The 23,368-nt window shown below is 45.3% G+C and overlaps 2 protein-coding genes across 4 annotated transcripts in view; one reads left to right on the forward strand and one right to left on the reverse strand.

Moving 5' to 3' along the window:
- TDRD12 (tudor domain containing 12) overlaps positions 1 to 4,930 on the forward strand; it is a 75,794-nt gene extending 70,864 nt beyond the window's left edge. The window contains exon 34 of the mRNA XM_090259064.1: positions 4,706 to 4,930. The gene's annotated coding sequence lies outside the window, so the exon portion shown is untranslated. The remainder of the gene's footprint in view (positions 1 to 4,705) is intronic.
- On the reverse strand, positions 1 to 23,067 carry SLC7A9 (solute carrier family 7 member 9). 3 transcript variants are annotated; one of them, XM_090259431.1, is made up of 14 exons: positions 22,978 to 23,067; positions 22,243 to 22,392; positions 19,148 to 19,295; positions 18,606 to 18,848; positions 18,106 to 18,231; positions 17,773 to 17,872; positions 16,717 to 16,761; positions 16,093 to 16,216; positions 15,205 to 15,308; positions 7,425 to 7,521; positions 6,312 to 6,461; positions 5,211 to 5,385; positions 3,284 to 3,392; positions 1 to 1,815 (listed from the first exon to the last, which is right to left on the reverse strand). In XM_090259431.1, exons 2-13 carry the CDS (start codon positions 22,327 to 22,329, stop codon positions 3,328 to 3,330), a joined length of 1,464 nt encoding a protein of 487 aa, XP_090115557.1. In that variant the 5' UTR covers positions 22,330 to 22,392; positions 22,978 to 23,067; the 3' UTR covers positions 1 to 1,815; positions 3,284 to 3,327. The 3 variants fall into 3 exon arrangements, with proteins under 3 accessions (XP_090115557.1, XP_090115556.1, XP_090115558.1); XM_090259430.1 differs by lacking the exon at positions 1 to 1,815 and having other exon boundaries at positions 2,900 to 3,392; XM_090259432.1 differs by lacking the exons at positions 1 to 1,815; positions 15,205 to 15,308; positions 16,093 to 16,216 and having other exon boundaries at positions 2,900 to 3,392.
- Between the last annotated feature and the right edge of the window lie 301 nt (positions 23,068 to 23,368).

The following is a 23,368-nucleotide window of genomic DNA, read 5'->3' on the forward strand; positions in this document are numbered from 1 at the left end:
TCTTATTCAAATCTTTTTATTACTAAGTGTTATCTTGCGGCATTGGAATTGGTGATGGTCATAAATTCTGAATTTATTTAAAAATGGGCTGAAGGCTCTAGCCAGGTTGCTTAGTTGGTTAGAGTGTTGTCCTGATACACCAGGTTTTCAGGTTCGATCCCTAGTCAGGGCACACACAAGAATCAACCAGTGAATGCATAAATAAGTGGAACAACAGGTCAATGTTCCTCTCTCTTCCCTACCCTTCCTGTCTCTCTCTAAAATCAATAAAAAAATAAAAAGGAAAAGAAATGGGCTGAAGACGAGACCAGGAAGGAGGGTGGAAGCAGAGACAGGAAGTGTGATCTAACAGGAGCCCAACTTCCCTGGGCTGTGCTGCCCACACTCTCATTCGCAGCCTGTCCCACACCCTCCAGCCAAGCAACCAAGCGCCTGGTGGCATTTGGATAACAAACTGGACTATCTGGAGCGAGTCTGATTGTTTTCTTCCCTTAAACCTATGTTTGATATTGGGTTGGCCAAGAAGTCCATTTAGTTTTTTCCATAAAATAAGACACATTTTTCATTTTCACCAATAACTTCATTCATTTGGATATTTTGAGTATATTGGCTATCTCCCACTAATGGCTTCCCATGGGTAGAGGCCAGGGCTGCTGCTAAACGTCTTCCAATGCATTAGCCCCACAGCAAAGTATTATTTTGCCAAAATGTCAATAGTACCAAGAAACTTCACAAACCACTTCCAGCATGTTTGATCAGTCACAGCACCTTCTCCATACACTGCACAAATCTTTTTTCGTGTTTCAGTTGCATTTTTACCTTTCTTGAAATAATAAAACATAATGTGCCGAAAATGTTGCATATCCTCTTCAATCTTCAATATTTAAATGGCTACAGAAAAATTCACCAGTTTTGATAAGCTTTTTTAAATGCATGTCGATGTAAGAGCTGTAACCATACAATCTAACAAAATTGTTTTGAATGAAGTTACAGACAGCTAAACACTACTAGAGCCGTTGTATGGAAAAAACTAAACCAAGTTTTGGGCCAATCCAGTACATTCCTAAAAACATCTTATGCATAGAAATTGAAGTTTCCATGTTACAAATCTATACTTAGCAGTGCCTAACAGAGTCTTTCAACCATGAGTTAGTTGGGATTCAACATAACAGTTACTAATACCTCTAGCATTCTTAAGCTATTGACAGCTCTTCTGGGTTGTCCAGGGATAAAAAATGGGGTGGCCTCCATAGCAGCCAGACCCAAGGCTTTCTGGAGGCAAGCTACTGCTTCACAGAACCCTCTGGACCTGAGACTCCTGGGTACGTGGGAGAGAGGTTTCCCTTCAGTGGAAACTGAAAAGGACCTGTGGGTGCCTGCAGGTAACCCTCAGGACACCTGGAGGTAGTGACCCCTCAAAACATTCAGGACCCCATTCTGGGGGCTGGGGCACCCAGGTTCACAAGGTAGTCAGGAGGAAGTGTATTGTCATTACCCTTTAAATGTGGGAACGGCCAGAGCCTGACTTTGCGTGCTAATTGGAAAAGGTGGAAAGGAGCATTACTGGGAAATGCAGATGCTGTGCAATCCTCTCTGAGCTGGGCAGCCTCGCCATGCGGAGGGAAAGCACAGAGCTGGGACGTGACTGTTGTTACTTGCCCCCAAGGTCTTTATTCTTTCCATATGTCAGCAAGCACAGATGGTCTTGTTTGTGGATGTCCCAGGAATAAGCCACTGCTTGAAAGGGAGGTAAACTCTTGTCACCAGGCTGTCCCATGAACACGTTTTGATCACACTGTGGCTCAGTTTCCTCATCTGTAAAATAAGACCTTCTGCTCAGGACACAGCTTGTCCTCAGGAGGTGATTCCTCCCCACCCCCCACTGCCCTGCTGGGTCAGGGCCTCTGTGCTGCAGGGGTTAGGAAGTGCGGTGGCTCAGAGATGGAGGTCAGATGCTGCCCTCCGGTGGCAGCATGTGGTGCACAGCCTGGACCGCCACCACCAGGAGCACAGCCTTGCTGCTGCCGACTCCAGGAGTGGACTGGCAGGTGTCAAATCGGCACACGAAGTACGAAGTGTGGTGATTTTCCTTTTTCTTGACTGAATCGGGTAGGCTTTCCAGGAAATAGGAAGTTCTGTGTCTTTGCTTGCAAAGGTTTTGACTCTGGAGCTCTTACGTGCTCATGAAGGGTTGTTTTCTCTAGATAACAGCCTTTGCTCCTAGTTGGAGAGGCCCTGGGGTGGCGGGCAGGCCCCCTGAGCTTCACTGGCTTGCCCTGTGGGCGCTGTCCACCTGCTGTTTCTGCTCAGTTGTATTCAGCCTTTGGTAAAACGCAGCCAATAATAATAGCAAGTAACAGAGGTGCACAGATGTGTGTTTCCCATGAGCAGATGCTGGGCCCTTCTCTCAGGGAGGACGTAATGCTCACCTGGGTGCGCTTCACATGCAGCGAAGCGGAAGTACTGGGAGGAGGGCTGTGCCTTCAATCTTCGTTTCTTTTTTCAGACGTTGTATTTACTATTTGAAGCTCTGAGTAACATTTTGTAGGACACAGGATACTGACTTGTGAAATGTAAACAAGTACCAATCGTTTTTTTGTTCTATTAATATGTACTGATTTCATGTTTGGGGAACGCGAAAATGCAAAGTAAAAGTACTTCTCTTCATGCCTGTAAAGTTGCTTACACAGTTGTGTGATGCCTTTTGAAGTATATCAATAAAATCACAGTATTTCCTCAGAAAGCACTGATTTGACCAGAAAGCCAGTGAAGGGTGCTGGGGAGCCTGGGGTGCTGGCTGCTGGTTGCCGTGGGGGCCCCGCCATGCCGCCTGGGGCCCACCCGCCAGGTACAGCCCAGGTTACCTAAGGGGCGGCAGTCATCTTGGGAGGAAGGAGGATAAGTGGTAAACATTTTTATTTTAGTATTTTAAAAATATGTTTCAATCAAAGCAGAAGTTTCACCAATTTTATATACAAATATGTATACCTTTTGATCACTGAGTTTCAAGAATACCCTTTATTGAAGTAGGTGTGATGTGTCCCAGTTGAAGAGTTGCTGTTATAGTGGTGGTGGTTTTAAATTCAGCCCTCCCCAGCCATCAGCTGTCTGTAAGTGACGTCTTCGCCTGCTATCTTAGCAAACATCTGTCACCTCTCCTGTGTAGAACACCCGCCCCCCCGGAGAATTAAAAGTACCTAAAAATACCAGTATTATAGACATCTGAATACATTTTAGTTCTTAAGAAAAACATCAGGAAGAAATAAGTACAAATATTGCTTACAAAAATAACTTCATCACAGCTTGGACGTGGCTGAGGAGACTGAGTTACTCTGGAGCTTCCTCCGGTGGGACTACTTCCATCAGCATCTGAAGGTGCATGGTGATGGGCTCTGGAGCAGAAATCAGTCAGAAAGTGCTATCAGGACACTGGTTAAACAAGCTGTGCCGTCTGGTTGGGGAGCAGTAATGTCGCTGTTACTCCATGGGGTGTCCCGCAGACTGGCGCTCAGGGCACGTGGTGGTCGGAGGTGGTCAGAACCATCCTGGCAGCTACAATGGTTTTGCTTAAAACACAGACTATTCTTTCTTTTCACTGCTTAATTCTAACTTCTTACCAGTTTTTGTAGGGAGCTAAATATTCTAGAGCTGAGAAATAAGACACTTGACGGTGGGCAGAAGAAGGTCTGGGGGTAAATGGGGATGGACGGAGACAATGGGTGGTGAGCACACAGTGCAGTACTCAGGTGGGTGTTGGAGAACTGTACACCCGAAACCTATATAATTAAAAAATTTTACTAACCAATGTCACCCTTATAAATTCTATTAAAAATAAAGGAACGGTAGGGGGAATATAAGACACATTTTGTACCTATAAGTTCTAAGTTAGAACTTATATTCTGTCAGTATGATCAAATCCAAGTTTATTTTCAGAAGCGTGGGGAAAAAGGGCTGCTTTTCTTACAGTAATAAATTCTTTCCTTTCTATAGCAGAGTGTCTGCAATTCCTCTCTCAGCCAAGGGTGAGATTATGGTAAAGAGGTTGGGGTGGGTGAGCTGTTTCAGGAAAGGAAAAAAGTCCTTGGTGGAGATGATAGCACTCTATTTTATATTCAGTCTCACTTTGTTCATCACACACCACTGTCAGGTAGGCGGTGGTACCGCATCGCACAGAGGAGGAAGTGGAGGCTGAGAGGACCTGAAACTGGCCCCAGCTGGAGAAAGGCATCCTCGTCCCTGCTGGCTCCATCTAAACCAAGTCTCAGGCAGCCTCACTGCCTGCCCGTTGGGTTTTGCTTTCCTGCCTCGTATGCCTGCCTATGTTGTGTGTATGTAAATAACCACATAGGAGTGCCTGAAGGGAGGGTTGCACTTCCCTGTTCAGACAAGCTGAAGGAGAAAGGAAGAGGCAGATTTTTAATCACCTTTAATATTAAGTGGCTGTTGTATAGATCCTGCCCAATTCCTGCCTCCTAGGAACTCATGGTACAGGGTGAGAAAGACCAGGAAGTGGGCCTGGTGAGGGCACTCGGGGCCTGGCAGGTCCCAGCAGCGGGTGGCATCTGCCATAGAGGACAGCACCTTGTGAATATCCTGCGCACACCAGTCCACTGCAGTGTCCTTGATGTACTTTGGTGCCACTGCTTTCTTTTTCAAAATGAAAGTGGCCAGGTATGTAAATTTGTAAACTGTTGTCTTAAACTAGATGAGGAACCAGGATTGCTGAGTGGACCACAAGAGCTGTCGCTTTGACATTGAAGACTTGGACCCTTGTTTCAACTCTGTGACTTTCTGGGTGTCTCTGGAATGCTGCTTAGCCTCTCAGATGGTGTCTGTGTATCAGGCAAAAGAAAGTGGCGCTCTGGAGATGGGATGCCCAACAGTGGGAATGAACTTCCCCCTACTGGACTGTATACTTTAAAATGGTTAAGATGGTAAATTTTATGTGTATTTCACAATAAAAAAAAGAAAAAGAAAATGGTACTTCCCCTTTCTACTTGTTATAGTAATTGAAACAGAGGAGGAGGCCACAGGTGGACCCCAGAGGTGTCACGCTGAGGGTAAGGGGTCCTATGTCCTCACAAAGCAGAATGAAATTTTCTGACTGCCTGGGATCTTGCGACAGTCTGGGTGGAATGAGGGCAGACATGACTGCAGGGTGCCTGTGTGTGCTTCATTAATAGCAGGGCCACCCCTCTGCTGATACTTACTTGAGATTTTCTGAGCCCATCCGAACTTGTAGTGGACAAAAAGGAAGTAAAATATAAGGCCGCTCAGTATAAATAACACACAGTAGAGATACTCCCATGCGGGTTCACTGATGATTGGCACCAAAACCAAAAACACGGATATAAGAGTCACCAAGATGGGGATGATGATGGGCACCTGGAGACAAAGTGACATGGGGTTAAGGTTGGGCCATGGGCATGCGTTTTCTTGTGGAAATTTCTTATTCAAAACTGAAACATTGATGCAGAAAGAAGAATCAACGAACTCCATGTATCCCTCCTCTCATTTCAGTAATATTGAAGTAATATTGCCAATCTTATTTCATCTACCTTTTTCCATTTCCCTAGAATGTAAAGAAAATGACGGACTTCATATTTCACCTGTAACATATTCAGTATACATCTCTAATTGATTAGGATTTTGTTTTTAACATGTTTTTTCCCCCTTTTTTCTTGTCATGGGTTTGTTGTAGGAATTTATTCTATATAATGTTTTAATTCTAGCTTTGCCTGGTAACTTCCTCCCTTTTCCCTTGTATTTTCTGTAAGCTGGTGGTTCGATCTGGGGGCAAGAAGACTTGGTAGTTTGAACCGGCTCTTGACTCAGTTGGAGGTACTGAATGAATGTCTTCTTTTCCCACTTCTGAGTCAATCAGTGGGTTCAGGGGCGGAAGAGGAACTCATTCCACCAGGTCTGGATTCCTTGAGCCATGCAGGGAGGTGGGAGGGAGCCCAGGCAGATTGCAGATGTGACTGTTAGTGGTCACAGGCACAGGAATGGGTCTGGGGCCAGAATTCTGAAGTCCCCATCAGTCTATGAGAAGTCTACCCTTGAGAGATACTAGAACTGTCAGAACTGGATGTCTTGCTCAAGTTAGAGAGGTCACAGGTATTCTTGATAACTTGGTAAATCAATAATTAGATGGCTGATTGGATCATAAACTATATGAAGTGAATTGAAGAGCAAACTTCACTCTAAAACATGATATTCCAGAGAAGAATCAGGTTGGAAATAGCACACCCCTAGAATTTAAAATAGTTGCTTCTGCAATTCATTCAAGAAATTCAAGGCACTCGACATACCTTGATAGGCCTTTCCAGATCTTTCCTTGTGAACCTCATCACGATTAATCCCAGAGTTGTCAAGCCATAAAAGAACCACGCAGCAAAACTGAAGTAGTTGACTAATGAGTTGATATTGCCAGGGATGATATAAATAATGGCTATGATACCCTAGTGTAAGTAAGAATGAATTTTTGTTATTAGTACATGAAAACACCATCCTTATCACTTCACAGAAGATGGAAGAAGCAGTTCCTGTGGATAAACACTTCAGCATGAAAGAGAGCTCCTGTATCCCATTGTATTTGGGGTAGGAGCAGACTGGCTATGACAGATGTTCTCTTTGAGGCCTGATGGAAAGGACTTGGAAAATGTGTGACTCTTCAAAGCTGCAATTTTAAGCAGAGGGGAAACAGTATAAATGTGTGTATATTGCAGCAGCTTCCTAATTAGGAATTTTCCTTCTAGAGAGTATTCAGCATGGGAAAGGGCCCTGGGCTATGAAACTCAGGCTTTCTAGGTGTGGTCTTGACCTGCATTATCTGTACCTTGTAATTCTGGGACTGTATCCTCATCTTCAAAAGAGAGTAGGTTGGCAGAGGACTGTGGTTCTCCTGTGTGGTGGCAGGAGGAGAACTCTGGTCCTGAGGCTTAGTGGGCTGTCTGTGGGTACCCAAGACAGTTGCACACACCAGAGGCTACTGCCCACTGAGAAGCTCCAATTAGAAGATGTCAAAGGGCCATTACTGCCCAAGGATCCCATGACTTCTAAATTATTGGACCATAATGAGAAGCTGTTGCCAGTAGCCAACTTGTAAAATGCCTTACTCTCCTCCCCGTAAGCTTGTAGTTTGCTACAGGGACCCAGGGCATACAAATGCACACATGAGATGTATAGAGGGTACAAGCTTGGGACATTCGAACTCTCTCACAGACAAATTCAGAACGGGGAGCAGAGGTTAGGTAAGTTGTTTGAATTGTCTTGGGCTTTTTTAACATACTTGTTTCAGGTCGATTAAGGGAACCTGGGTCATTTGTAAACCACTGGGCTTAGCAATACAGGTTTACTTCACAACCAAATTGAGGGACCCTTTGCCTTTAAGGGGAGGTATTCATGGTGCCATTCGTACTTACATAAAAGATGATGGCAGGGGCTGGTGTCAGGCGCTTGACACTAACGTAGGAGAGCACTTCAAGCATGTGGCCTTCCCGGCCTGCAACATAAACGAGTCTGGAAAATACAGAAGTCAGTTGAGAGCGCAAGCTGCTGTAGTGTCACCGGGCAAGTGTGTCCTCAGCTTTACCACCAAGGCCACAGGGGAGAGTTGTGACCCCGGTGTATTCAGGGAGGAGTCTGGTCTCTGGAGGTGGGTGAATTTTGGAGAAGTGGGCAAGAGAGGACTGCATCCTGGTGCAGTGGCGTCACCTAGGCCAGGGAAAGGGCTGGGTGGTGCGGGGAGGCCCTTTCAAGAAGGGTAGAGATACCCAAGCAGAGTCCTGAAAGCTGCGCAAGAAGTAAAGGTAAAAAGTAGTCCAGGGCCTGTTGACCCCAGTGCTTGGAGCACCTGACAGAAGCAAACACGACGTGCCTTGTACATCCTAAATCCAGAACATCTGTATTTTTAAAAATCAAAGAGTAAGTCAGCAGAAGCAAACAGTGGCCTCATAGAACTGGTGGTTCAGTAATCTGAAACTAAATGCTAGAGAAAAAAGGAAGAGCTAAATAATTTCCAAAAAAAGTTACTGTAATGAATTTAATCGACAACAGATAGATACAAGTGAAAAGTAAATTAGAAGGTGGGTCTAAGTATGAAGCAAAGAGAAATGGATAATGTGGACAGGAAGCTGAGAGAAGAAACAGGAAGAAGCTGGAGTACATGGAATGGGGCAAAGTAAATTCAAAGAAGAGCAGAGAGCTTTTATGGAATTGACAAACTGCCTTCAAATTGAACCCAGTTCTAGAAAAATAAAAACATACCTACCCAGATATAAACATTATAGTAGGAGGAAAAGGGGAAAATTTAAAGCTATTGAATTTAAAAGATTACACAATTAGGACAATCAGAACAACAGAAGACATGAGAAATCACTTTTCCAGTGATGAGGGAAATGGATTTTCAGATTACAATTCTCTAAGCTAATTTATCATTTAACCCTGTTGCCAAATCTGTTGCCCCCAGAATACAAGGATGCCAGCCTGTTAAACCAAGCACACTGTTGTCTGGGGACAGCCAACTGGCCTGGAGTCTGCAAGATCCTTCCCCATGGGGGAAGGCCACCCTCCCCTCCACAAACCCACTCTTATTAGGGATTTCGGGACCCAGTGGTAGGTAGGACGACAGCCATGTCCAGCTTGAAGCAGCTAGAGGAGCACAAGACCTTCACCCAGTGTCCTTTATAAGATTATAAAGGGTCTTAAGTCTGAGAGGGGGGAATTGTTACAGAGAAGGGGCTCCCCCCCAAAAAAAATAAATTATAAAAAGACTTTTGGCAAAATAAATACATTTTTAGATAAACAGTAGCTATGAGACATTTACCATTCTTCAATCCACATTGGAAACTATTAAAAAGTCTACAACACGAAAAGAAATTGAACTCAGAAGTTGTTGGTTGAAGAAACAATGTTAAGAACAGCAGTAAAACATGTTGTTATGTATGTAAGTATTGGATTTTTAATTTTTGTCATGATGAACTTTTTTGGAGGGATGGATTTATGAACAAGCTGCAGTTGATACACCAGACCACGTGCAAGGGAGAGGGAAGAGAATGAGATTCTGATACTCTTATCAGGTACTCGTGTGATGTTTTAAGGGTAATTTCTGAAATATAACTTCCACATCAGCAGAATTAAAAAATTAAAGATAATTTGATGGGTAAAAAATCAAGATAAGATTTTTTTTTAACCAAGAAAACCCAGAGGACTATGTTAGAAATTAATCCAGCTGTAGCAGTAATGACATTAAATGTGACTGGATTCACCTTGCCTGGCTGGAGAGTCTTAGGTGGGATTTGTGGAAAGAGACAAGACACAAGCCATAGCCCTGTGACACTGACAGGTGAAGATGAAAGAGATGGGACATGTTACCAAAAGCAGCAGCCTGAAGACGGTGAATTGAGCAATATCAACATCAGAAGAAAGAGCATTGAAGACAAAAAGAGGGAGAGTTTGCACTGAAAAGGGGGACAGACTACCAAGAAGATACCACCACCAAAAAAAAAAAAAAAAAAAAAGGCAAAAATGGACAAATCCAGTATTACAACAGGGGATTTCAACAGTCAAGGTACAACCTTGATTTAAAAAATCTGGAAGTTAATAGAATACATGTTATTTTCAAGATCATAGGAAACATTTACCAAAAAAAAAAAAAAAGGAAAAAAAAATGCAGTAAGCCACAAGGGAAGTCTTAAAATTTATGAAGAAGTGATAGCATAAAAATCACATGCTCTGACTACAGTACAATAAAATTAGAAGTCAGGAATACAAAGTCCAAAAAGGACCATGTATTTAAAACTCAAAAACTATTTGGAAAGCTACAACCAGGGTATGAAGTTGAGTCCTGGAACAGCTGGTGAAAACGGGAGGAAAGGAGTTGCTAGAGGAGAGGGGAGACTCAGATTTGAGATGATGCTGTGAATTCACTCTTTAAATTCCATCAATTCCCCACACACCAATATGTATTGCACTCAAAATGCAAATAGGACTTTAGGAACTCGACAAAATATTGTGTGTGCACCGGGAATGCTACACAGGCGAGGATAAGTCTGACGGGAGCGCTCGGCCTGCCAGCTTTAACACCGCTGAGGCTGTGGAGTGTGTAAGTGTGACAGCTGTACAAGGAAAGGCCTGTCAGTGAAATGACGTGAACCTGGTCCATTGGGAATGATGAAGGCGGCATTTCAAGCCAAAAGAGGAAAGGGTGATCTGTTTAATAAGAAATACTGGGACAACAGGTAAATGTTTGGGGCAGGGGCGGGTGGTGAGATTTATACCTCATATCAGGATATATTCCAGGCCCTGGCCAGGTAGCTCAATTGGTTAGAGCATTGTCCCAAAATGCCAAGCTTTTGGGTTCGATTCCCAGTAAAGGGCACATACAAGAATCAAACAATGAATACATACATAAGTGGAAAAACAGGTGTTTCTTTCTCTCTCTCTCAAATCAATAAATAAAAATGTAAAAATATGTGTATTCCAGACTGATCAAAGAGCCACAGTAAACCGCTGAAAGAAAATGTAGGTGGCTGTTCTGGAAAGGAGTGAGGGCGTTTCATTTATGTGGGACAGAAAACTCAGAAGCCAGTCCGCAGAGGCCTTAGACTTGACCCCATAAAATAAAAATTATATCCAACATAATCCAATATAGCACAAGTCCCTGTCCAACCCCCAATCTGCACAGGTACAGAACTATACAAAATTAACTCAAAATGGATCATATACCCAAATGTAAAAGATAGGCCTATAAAACTTCTAGGATAAAACAGAAGAGAAAATAATTGTGACCTTGGGTTGGGTAGAGATTCTTAGATATGACAGCAAAAGCATGACATGAAAAAAATTGATACACTGAATTTTGTCAAGATTAAAAACATTGCTGTTTCAAAAACACCATTAAGAAAATGAGAAGACAAGTCACAGACTAGGAGAAAATATGTGCAAATCAGATTACCTTGATAAAGGACTTGTATCCAGAATCTATGAAGAAGTTTTACAATTCAATAAGATGACAAGCAGCCCAATTTTTTAAATGTACAAAAGATTTGAGTAGATATTGCACCAGAAGATACATAAATGGGTAATAAGCATATGAAACGAAGCTCAGTATCATTAGTCACTAGGGAAAGGTAAACTAAAATTATAAGGACACACTAGTACCCACTAAAATGACTTTCATCAAAAAGGCATCACCAAGTGTTGGTGAGGATGTGGAGAAACTGGAACTCTCATGCATTGCTTATAGAAATTAAAATAGAACAACCACTTGGAAAACAGTTAAGCAGTTTCTTTAAAGGTTAATCATAAAGTTACTATATGGCCCAGCAATTCTATTCCAAGGAATCTACCAGAGAAAAATGGAAACAAGCCCACGCAATGACATATAAATGTTCATAGCAGCATTATTCATATTATCCCAAACTGGAAACAAGCTATAAATGTCCATCAAAACTGATGAGTGGACAGACCAAATATGATATGTTCATGGACTAGAATATTATTCAGCAATCAGAAGTACTGAACTGACTACATAGCAATATTTTCGCCAATATATCTCCTCAGGCAAGGGAAATAAACGAAAGGATAAGCAAATGGGACTACATCAAACTAAAGAGTTTCTGCTCAGCAAAAGAAAACATAATCAAGATGGAAAGGGAACCAACCATATGGGAAAACAGATTTGCCAATGACACGTCAGACAAGGCATTGATCTCCAGAATATATAGAGAACTGATATGACTTGATACCAAGAAGACACACAACCCAATTAAAAAATGGGCAAAGGACCTGAACAAACACTTCTCCAGAGAGTACATAAGGGGGGCTCATAGGCATATGAAAGGATGCTCAACATCACTGGCCATCAGAGAGATGCAAATAACAACCACAATGAGATACCACCTCACACCAGTCAGAATGGCCATAATCAACAAATCAACAAACAAGTGCTGGTGAGGATGCGGAGAAAAGGGAACCCTGGTGCACTGCTGGTGGGAATGCAAACTCGTGCAGCCACTGTGGAAACAGTATGGAATGTCCTTAGAAAACTAAGAATGGAACTCCTTTTGATACAGCAATTCCATTGCTAGGAATATACCTGAAGAATTCTGAAATCCCAATTCAAAAGAACCTATGCACCCCTATGTTCATAGTAGCGCTACTTACAAGAGCCAAGTGCTAGAAACAGCCTAAGTGCCCACATGTAGATGAGTGGGTCAAAAAACTGTGGTACATTTACACAATGGAGTACTATGCAACAGAAAGAAAGAAGGAACTCCTCCTACATTTTACAGCATGGATGGAACTTGAGAGTATTATGCTAAGTGAAATAAGCCAGATGGTGATAGACAAATATCATATGATCTCACCTAATACAGGAAACTAATGAACAAAATGAACAAAAGCAAAATAGAACCAGAGGCATGGAAACAGGGAACAGACTGACAGTGACCAGAGTGGGGGGAATGGGGAAAGAAGAGGAAGGGTCTAGTCAAGGAACTAATATGAATGACCCATGGACATGGACAACTAAATAGGGACTGACTGTGGGAGAGGGAGGAGGTGGGTGGAGCAGGGGAGAGCAAAGGGAGGGGGGGATGGGACAACTGTAATAGAAAAACAATAAAAAATAAAAGTACTGAATTGATACATGCTATGACATAGATGAAACTCAAAAGTAATATGCTAAGTGAAAGAAGCCAGATGTGAATGACATATGGTATCATTCCATTTAGATGAAATGTCTAAAGTTACCGACACAGAAGCAGGTCACTGGTTACCTAGAGCTGGAGGTGGGAGTGGGGATTAATTACAGGTAAGCATGAGAGAGCTTCTCGGGATGATAGACCTGTCCTAGAATTGGATTGTGATGATGTTTGCACAACTTTAAAACTTACATCATTGAATTATGCAATTACAGAGTGAATTCTATGATATTTACACCTCAATAGACCTTTTAAAATTATATTTCTATGTACTAGCAACAAACTATCAGAAACTGAAATTTTTTACATTAAAAAATACAATAGGGTGGAGGGGAGCAAAGGGGGAAAAATTGAAACTATTATAACAATATACTCAATAAATATACTTTAAAAAATTAAATAGTATTTAACTAATTAATTAATTATTTTTTTAAAAAAGAAGAAGAATATATGAAAGGGTGAGCCATGGGCATGGACTTGGGGAGGGGATTGTCGGGGAAGGGGGGTGCTGGGCGGAGGGGAAAAAATTGGAACTATTGTAACAATATAATCAATAAAATATACTTAAAAATAAAAAAAAATTAAATAGCATCAAAAATACGATATATTTGACATAAGTCTGACAAAACATGTGCATAAACTATATACTGAAAACTAAAAAAACATTTTTGAAAGACATTAAAGAAGACTCAAATCCACAGAGAGACAGTCCATGCCCACAGATAGGAAGAATCAATACTTTGGAGATGAGAGTCTTCTCCAAATTGATCTATAGATTCAACACAGTTCTGATCAAAATCCCTGAAGAATTTTTTAAAAAAGAAATTGACAAGCTGATTCTAAAAGTCATGTAGAAATGCAAAGAATCCAGAATAGCCAAACACTTTGAAAGATGTAAATTTGCAGGACTAGCACTGGCTGTGCTTTAGAAAATGATTTGTGGCATGTATTTTATTTTTTTAAGTGTCGAACCTTTGGCAATTTCCCGTTCAGAAATATATCCACTCATGCCCTGGCAGGGTGGCTCAGTTGGTTGGAGCATCATCCTGTACACCAAAAGGTTGCAGGAGATTTGAATCCTGGTGAGGGCACAAACCTAGGCTATGGTGTGGAGCCCTGGTCAGGGCGGATAGGGGAGGCAACATATTAATGTTTCTCTTTCTCTCTCTCTCTCTTTCTCTCTCTCTCCCTCTCTCTCTCTCTCTCTCTCTCTCTCTCTCTCTCTCTCTCTCTCTCTCTCTCTCACCCTCCCTCAAATCAATGAACATATATATCCTTGGGTGAGGATTTTTTTTCTAAGACTAAAAAAGTATATCCACTCAGAATGCTGGACACCTAGACAAAGATGTGTTCAAGAATGCCCCCTTCAACACAGAGATGGCCAGTGAAAAGATGCTCAACATCACTAGTCTAATCAGAGAAATGCAAATTCAGACCCCACACATCAGAATAGTTATCATAAAAATCAAGTGTTGACGAGGATGCGGAGAAAAGGGAACCCTAGTACATGGTTGGTGGGATTGTAAATTGGTGCAGCCACTATGGAAAACAGTATGGAGGTTCCTCCAAAAATTAAAAATGTAACTATCATATAAATACTTTGGTGTATTTATTTGAAGAAATCCAAACACTAATTCAGAAAGATATACACATCCATATGTTCGTTTCAGTGTTATTTACAATAGCCAAGATATGGAAACAACCTAAGAGTCCATTGATAGATGAATGGGTAAAGATGTTGTACATATATACAGTGGACTACTACTTGACCATGAAAATAATGAAATCTTACCCTTTGCAACAACATGGATGGACCTAGAGGATATGCTGAGTGAAATAAGTTAGACAGAGAAAGACAAATGCCATATGATTTCATTTATATGTGGAACCTAAAGAACAAAATAAACAAAACGGACTCATGGATACAGAACATTTTGATGGTTGCCAGATGGTTTGAGGGGCTGGATGGAAAAAGATGAAGGAATTGAGATGTACAAGTTCTTAATTATGAAATACAGCATAAAGATATGAAGTACAGCATGAGGAATATGGTCAATAATATTTTAATAACTATGTGTGGTGCCAGGTGGGTACTAGACTTATTGGGGGACTACTTCATATGTTACATAAATGTCTAACCACTATGCTGTATACCCGAAACTAACATAATATTGAATGTCAACTCTAATTGAAAAAATTTTGTTATTAGAAAAAGAAAGGAATCCCCTCCAGCAGTGTTTATGAGAACAATTCCCACCTAACCCATGAGTGAAGGTCATGCTAAGTTTTGTCACATCATAACTTAGGCCCAGGCCCAGGCCCGAGTGCAAGCTTCCCTGGGCTTTTTGCTCCCCTCCCAGGACTTCAGGTTTCCTGCTGGTGAGGAGGGGTTTAGCCCGCAAAGCCCTGAGGATGTCGGCCCTGAGGCCTGTCTTCCTCAACTGTGAAATTAGCTCTGGAGGCCCTTTCCCCTGGGGTGAGGGTCGTGGGTCCCTACCTGCCTGCTGTGAAGCAGGTCCCATTAGCAGCACCGATGGTTGAAAACGCCACAAAGAGTGGGACGACCCAAGAGGCTGGGTAGAGTACACGGTCACCATATGTCTGATGAGAGAAGTGAGGAGTCCTGAGGGTCTCGCATGGGGCTCCAGGAGCCCTGGGTCCCAAGAAAGCGGTGCTGTCCCAGAGGGCCCGGCCCCCACCCCCTGAGGTGAATGAGGCCTCTGACCCCTCCTGCAGGGGAAAAGCGGAGAACCACTTGGAAGGGAAATGACGTGGCCTCTTTTCTCCTCATCAGAGTATCTCAGTATCTTTTGATGGTAACAAAACTCTCTCCTCCACCTCACCCCGTCATAACGCCTCATCATCTCCTTATCTCTTGGACACTCTGACCTCTCACTGCCTTGCTCCCTCACTCAGAATGACCTTGTCCTCCCTCCCACCTCAGCAGGATGAACGCAGCTCCCCACGCTCCCCATCCTTGTCACCTCGTTCTCCAGTTCCTGCTTGGTTTCCTGTCCTACCCCAACTCCCAGAGGCACCCAGCACATGGGCCCCCACACCTTTCCCACAGTCCCTCACACTGCTCCCTCTTGTGCTCCCTCCTTCTTACCCAGCTTGAAGTCCACAGCGCATTGTTGTAACTCCTTCCGCAGGGACTCCTTGCACTTTCTCTCCCTCCCACTTGTCTGTCAAAGCCCCGCCCTGCCCCAGGCCACTGGAGTGCTGGAAAGGGAACCTGCCTGTAAGCCGGAGGCCTTTAGCCTCCGATGGGTCTTTGGTGCTGCCCTAACCTGTTCCGCCTCCCATCCCCCAGCCCATGATGTCCCTCCTGCCCTGTGAGGGTCCTGCCTTGCCTGTGCCCTCCCACAGAGACCTGGGCACTCACCACGGCCACTGCCTGTGACTGCAGGAGCTCGGTTGCTGTCATCACAGTGAAGTAGGAAATGTTCATGAGGATGTAGCACGCTGTCACCAGTGGAATCCCGATGATAATAGCCAGGGGCAGGTTTCTGGGATGGGCAGGAACCCAGGGAGCCAGGCTCAGGCCAGGGCACCCTTGAGAGACTCATGAGATTGCTGTTCTGGTTCAGTCTTTCCTTCCCGCTGCCCTGGCCAGCCCTCCCTCTGCTTCCTGCGCTGGGCCCCTGGGCCAGGGACACAGCTGCCCTTCCTGAGGCTCACCCAGCACGGCACTTGTGAAACAGTTCAGCCCAGTGGACACAGGTGACATCTTCAGGGAAGAAAGAACTCTCCCTCTCTCTGCCTCCCAGGCAGTAAAATTGAATTGTTTATATCAAAATAAGCCAGAGATAAATTCTTCCTTCCTCTCAGCAACCCTTGCACAACCCAAAACCAAATGGAACTCTAAGGAATGGAAATGAGCTTATAGGAAACCACTCAGTGTCTGGAAGGGTGTCTGGGATCATGGGAGGAGCTGTTCCCCTTTGCTGGGGAGAAGAGAAATCCACTTGCTGGGCCATTGCCTCCTGTTTTGACCCAGCTTTCTCACCTGAAAGGGTTTCTAAGTTCTTCTGTGATGTAATTGAGTTGATTCCTAGAGAAAGAAAAGTAACACGAGTAACATAATTTGTGAAGACTGTGAAACAAAATAAATATTGGCCTCATTTAAGATTCTCCACCATAGAGAAATTCTCCTGCAGGAATTCTGTGGTAATTTCTTCTTCTTTTTTTTAATCCTCACTCAAGGATATGTTTTTATTGACTTTAGAGAGAGAAGAAAGGGGAGAGAGAGAAAAAACATTGATGTGAGAGAAACATTGATCCATTGCCCCCCAGCCCCACATGTGCCCCGACCAGGGATGGATCCCACAACCTAGGTGTGTGCCCTGACCGGGAATCAAACCTGCAACCTTTTGGTGTACGTGGCCAACAGTCCAATCAACTGAGCCACCTGGCCAGGGCTCTGTCATAATTTCTTTCAGAGAAGGCCCTAGAGATGCTAGGGCTGCAGAGATCTGCACGTCTGTTAGTTGGTCCTTGCCCTCCATGGCAATCATGTGAATTTTCAAGAATTATTAGCAGAAACGAGTCCCCAAGATGCTTTGAAAAAATGAAAAACTCTTTGAAAAGAGAATGAAACCTGCAGATTCTTTGCATAAGGGAAGACCAAGGTCATGGACGACCACACTTCTTCCTTAAAGGTCATAAGCAGAATCTCCATTGACTAAACCTTGTATTTTCAAAGGGGAAATGGAAGTGCTGCTGAATATTCTTGCCTTGTCCAGTGCCTGGGCTGCCCTGATTGCCCCAGATGAGCTAAGCCTGTGTGCTTCTGCAGAAGCTTCTGGCACTGGGGCCCCACCCCTTCCTGCTCCCAGGCCTCCATCAAGGGCGAGTGGGAAAAAGGGGCAGGTGTCTTGCTTGGTGTGTCTGGGTCTGAGAACAGAAGGGTGAGGGGTGCTGTGCTTAACAAAAGGGAGACCTGAAGGTGAATTTTAGGGTCCCACAAAAGCTCCAGAAAGGAGAAGTCATTGCTTTCCACACAGTTTCAGATAAGAAAGCCTGGAGAGCCCACAGTCAGACGCGCTGTATCCGGCGGCCTTACCATCCGTCGTACGCCCAGAGTCCATTGTAAAATGCCAGACTGATGGCTCCCACAGACAGCTTGGTGCTCTCAAAAGAATTTTCAAAATTCTTCGTATTTCCTGTAAGTAAGCCAGAGAGTAAATAGTGGTTGTCAGCTGACCAGAGTGGGACTTTGCATCAGCTCCATGGGAAAGATTTATGACCTCAAGTTATAAACAAACTCTGAGGAGCTGGGAAACTGAAGATTCTTTCTGTTGAGTGTTTGCCTTAGGGATATGCTTAGCAGTAAGAAGTCCAGATGAAAAGGAGGCCCCTGTGTGTGGTGGTCACCCCCCCTCCCACCGAAGGTCACCTTGGGCCAGGAGGACAAGTCCGCTGATGATGATGATGGCCACGATCACAAGCTTGGCCGCTGTGAACACGTTCTGGACATAGCTGCCTAGCCGCACACTCAGCGCATTCACCGTAGTGATGAGTACTGGGAAGGGGGGCAATATTTTGTGTCAGGGGTTCAATATCTCTGTTCTTAAGGTTCCTTTCTATCCCTCCAACCTCCCCTCATGATGATCTTTGAAATCCAAGGGCGATGGAGAAGCAGCCAGACCCCAGCCAAGCGCTACCCTTTGGACAGCCTGCGCCACCCCCTCCCAGACAGCTCCCACACCCGAAGAGCACAGATGACACAGGGTGACAGGCTTTGGGCCAAAGCCAGACACTGCCTCATTCCTCACCTCCCTCCAGGCCTACTTGGCCAGTTTCTGGATGAGCAGGAGCCAAAGCCAGAGCATCCCCACCTCATCTGTGCCAGGTCTTTTCCGATCCCTGCCCAGGGTTTCAGACTTGAGTACTCACAGATGGCAGCGGCAGCCAGGCATTTAATGACAATTTCAGGAGGTTGGCACCCTGAGTAGAAGGGTGCAGCAGCGTATTCCGAAAAGCTGAGGCAGATGATGGCAAAGGATGAGGGTTTTGTGATGAACAAGCTAGTCCAGGAGAAGAGATAGGCAGGGATGGGGCCAAAGGCCTCCATCAGGTAAGGGTATTCGCCCCCCGACTTGGTGATCATTGTACCAAGCTCCGCAAAGCACAGAGCACCTGGAACACAGAAAGAAGGGGATCCAAGGCCCCTGGTGAGGCGTAGCCCTGGTGAGAGAACCCTCCTCGCCTCTGGGAGCCCAGGGTCGGGGCCCTGCTCGCAGGGGCCCACCATGGTGCCCTCTCATTGATTCTGTTGAGTTCCGACCATTGGATGTTTTGGCACAGCCTGATTTACACCTATTGCGCACCAGCATTGAGGGGACTTGGCAGCAGCTAGGCCCAGGTACAGGACAGTGCTCAATAGCTTGGTCCCACATGCCACAAGAAACTTGGCCAGGGAGCGGCATCTTTCTTACCCAGTGTTGCAAGAATCCCACATGCTGCCCATATGATGAGACAGGGCCCCACAGCTTCCGTGTTGCTGAGCACAGACTTGGGAGAGATGAAGATCCCAGAGCCGATGGTGGAGCCCACGATGATGCAGATGCCACTGAGCAGGCCCAACTTGGATGTGGAGGAAGGAGAGGAGAATTAATGCTGCAGCGGATCCAGCTCAGATGGCCAGTCTCAGCCCGCTCCCCGCCTCAGTCCCTCCCTCCTTCCCTCTGTTCCAGCCAACACAGCCCCACAGGAGGCCCTTTCCCAGGCACTTCACCCAGTGCTGTTCCAGGAGTAACACCAGGACGTTGCTCCTGGGGCTTTGCTCACACTAAATCCATCAATCTCCACAACAGCCCCAGAGTCAGGAATATCACGTCATATCCATTTTACAGAAGAGAAAATGGAGCCCCAGAGAGGTTACATTCCTGCCCAGGGTTATGGGGCCAGGGCAGGCATACCTGGCTGAGCTCCCATGCGCCTACACTACCCTTACCACCCTGGATAGAGGGGCTGTGAAGGTTAAGGTTGATTTAGCAAACAATCCCCAACAAGAAAGACTGTAGGTACTAAGAAGAACAAGTTGGCAATTAGTTACAAATTAGTCATGGGGATGTAAAATACAGCATAAGGAATATAGTCAATAATATTGTAATGACTATGTATGGTGCCAGGTGGGTACTAGAATTATCCAGGGGATCACTTTGTAAGTTACATAAATGTCTAACCACTATGCTGTACGCCCTGGCTGGTTTGGCTCAGTGGATTGAGCGTCGGCCTGCGAGCTAAGTGTCGCTGGTTCGACCTTCCAGTCAGGGCACAGCAGAGAAGGAAAACTCTGACTCCAAAAAACCTCCGCTGCCTTGCGGCATACCTCTTCAGGGGAAAGGCTAAGGGAGTAAACCCCGACAGAAAATCCGGAGCCGGAGTCCCTAAGGCGGTTTGACGTTGTAGTCAACACCGGCAACTCCTGCGGCGCACCTGAAACCAAGCTGTATTGACTCCGTCTTTCCCTTGGACCCTTCAGCTGCGAAGAGAGGGGGGGTCTGCTGCATGGGCAACAGCAGACCCTCCATATCACCCTGCCCAGGCTCTGTAGCTTCAGCTTCACTGGAGAGGACACTCCAGCATCATCGCAAGATGTCGATTCAACACGGGAGGAGACAGATACCGTGTCACTCCCGAGTCGGACTGCACAGCCATTCTCGGCGGTGCAGATAGACTCTTAAGAAGCTACACCATCGTCTCTCAAGACGGACGGCTGCCGACGATGCTGTACACCAAGAACTAATATAAAATAATGTTGAATGTCAACTGTAATTGACAAATAAATTTTAAAAAAGAACGAAAGAAAGAAAGAAAAAGAAAGAAAGAAGAAAGAAAGAAAAGAAAGAAAGAAAGAAAGAAAGAAAGAAAGAAAGAAAGAAAGAAAGAAAGAAAGAAAGAAAGAAAGAAAGAGGAAGAAAGAAAGGCTCTAGGAACATGCCTGCTGGCTGGGCTAAGCAGAACAGAGCTTCTCCCCTAGAGCTAATAGCAAAATCAGGGCTTGGGATCCCCGCCAGGGGCATCAGAGGGTGGGATGAGAGATGAGCACTGGAGACCCCCAGGGACAGAAATACTTGGGGGCTGTGAACTTTTTCTGGTGCTTCCGGCTTAGACACACACCGTTTGATTCCACTCCTACCAGGTTCCAGAGCAGACAAACTAATCTGCAGCGATAGAGCTCATGTGAGGGCCTCACTGGGGAAGGGGCAAGAGGGGACTTTCTGGGGTTATAAGTTCATCACAAAGCATCAAACTGAACACTGAAGAGCTATAAGAGCTATACATATCACTACGTGTGAATTATACAAGAATCAAGTAAGAAAACCACCTTTTTTTAAAAAGGGAGAAACTGTCTGATTCGGGCCCATTCTTTTAAGGTCAGCCTTCAGAAGCCACCGACCAGGTGCCTGGAGCCTGAGGTGAGTGTGCTTGTCTGCCTGTGTGGGCAGAGCTGCGCTCAGGGTTAGAGCCCAGGGAACAAAGCTTGCCACAAGGCACACACACGATTGAAGGAGGGGTCCCAGGGAGCAGAGTCAGCTTCAGTTCTGGCCTCAGGGCCAGGAGTAGGCTCCCAGGGCAGTCTCAGTCTCAGCTTTCCTCCTGTATTGGTAGGTGGGCTCGCCACCACCTAGGGGTCCTTCTGAATCCTCCTTCTGCTGAAGTCTGCATTCCTCCTGGGTGCCTGAGTTTAGGACTCGCTGGGGTTAGCTAAATTGTGCTCTTTCCATGGCCAAAAGGGAGGGTGTTGCTGCCTATCAGCTGACTCCTGGGGACCCAAGATCCCAGGCTAACCCTCAGTCAGGCCATGTCCCCACCCTATCAATCCCCAGACCCCTCCTCCCTCTGCTCCCTGTGTTGCTGGGAGTGGGAGCTCAGGAGGCGTCTCCCAGCACTCAGCCCACTCCTCCCACTCCGGAAGCCACCCCGATCTTGCTCAGGGCCCTCAATTCTCGTCCTCTGAGTCTGAAGCTTGTTGCTCCCCATTCACCCGCTGCAGCTGCCGTCTACCTGGGACTAGTGCTGCTCAGTGTGGAGCGTTCAGCTCCTTTTTGCCTCTGCTCACCTGCTCCCCAATGCTAGCTCCACCTTACACAAGCTCAGGGCCCCCAAAGGCTGCAGGCACCTCAAGGCCAGCGCTTACTCTATTCCAACCCAGAGCGCTCACCTATGGCAAACCCATATCAGAGTCAGCACCCAGCTAGACTTGCTAAGCAGGAGTGGGAGTTTCTTATCACTGGAGTTATTCAGACATAAGTGGGACAGATATTTGGTGAAGAGGACATCAGGCTGAGCGAACAGCAGCTCCCCCAGGCTTGCCCAGTGCACAGGAGCACACATACATTAACTTCACAAGAATATGCTGAGCTCACTGATAAGAGGGAAGGAAATTCAGTACAAAGGAAAGAGAAAAATGTTCATTTAGAGCTGTCCTGTACAAATCAGAGGTCAGCGGGGCCTTCACCTGGTGGCTCCGCATTAGCGTGCCCCACCCGGCTGGGGAGGGGCCTGTCCAGAAGAGCCACCTTACCTCCTTTTGGAGACTCGTGGTCTTGGGTTCATTACTCTGGATGGACTTCTGGTCCTCTCTCCTTTTTCTCAGGCTTGTCTCCTCCATTTTCCCCTCCTGTCAGTTCTTGGAGGCTGCAAGGAGGGCCTGGGTCTCGATTCAGCAAATGCTCTAGCAGACAGGATGCAAACGGAAGCTCAGCGAGGGCTCTTCTCTGCTAACACACTGGGTTGGGGGAGCCAACTCCAAAAGCAGATTATTAGCTTCTGTTTTAGGAGAGTACAGATGTCAACCCCTTACGGATGATTTGCTCAGTTCCAGGAATAAGAACTTTTCGTGGTGCTGTTCAGGCCTTGGGAACAGAGCTGGGTTGTCTTGACGCCTGAATCTCTGGGTTCCTAACCCTCAGCACTGACAGGCTTGGAAAGGCATTCTACCTCCATGGATCAACTTCATTTTTTTCCAAAGTGAAGAGAAGTGCTGTATTTAATAGTAAGATTTCTGGAGTATACTTAGTAGAACCAAGTTTGAGGAACTCATAATTACTTCCCCCAAGTAAGGCGCCGCATGCATACTAGATCCACCATGCAAATGCTTTTCATTGGTGGGGCAAGGAATGAAAAAAAGTGCTGAGAAAAATCAGTTCTCAGGCATCACTAGCTGATGGTCTTGTCCTGTACTCTTTCTCTAAATGAAGTCCCTTTCCAGACGCGGACCAGGAAAGCGATGAGCCTGCCCATCACCCATAGGTCTTACCTCCTTGTTGACTTCGCAGAGCCAGGGGGTTGCCCGTGCGGAGGAGCGCCTGTGTCTGCTCGGCTGTGCCCTAGGAATGGACATGTCTCGTGCCCAGGAGTGGAGGAAGCCAGAAGGTACAGAGGTCAACAAAGGTAATTATTAAACGTTTTTTTAAAGCAACGAAGCTTGGATGCACCACAACAAGAGGGGAGGGTCGGGCAAGACAATTCGTCTCCAGAAACGTTTTTGTTTTGTTCATTTGTGTCTAGATCAATTTTTTTTTCTTAATTAAATTCCCCTAAATCAGCTACATCCCATAAGAAGAAATCTCTCTAAAGACTAGAACCAGAGGAAATAAACTTTGGAACCAACTCTTTTATTACCTTAATTGGCCATATTTACAACTCCA

Source organism: Furipterus horrens, unplaced genomic scaffold (assembly GCF_987537825.1).
Source record: "Furipterus horrens unplaced genomic scaffold, mFurHor1.1.pri manual_scaffold_13, whole genome shotgun sequence".
In the NCBI taxonomy this organism is placed as follows: Eukaryota; Metazoa; Chordata; class Mammalia; order Chiroptera; family Furipteridae; genus Furipterus; species Furipterus horrens.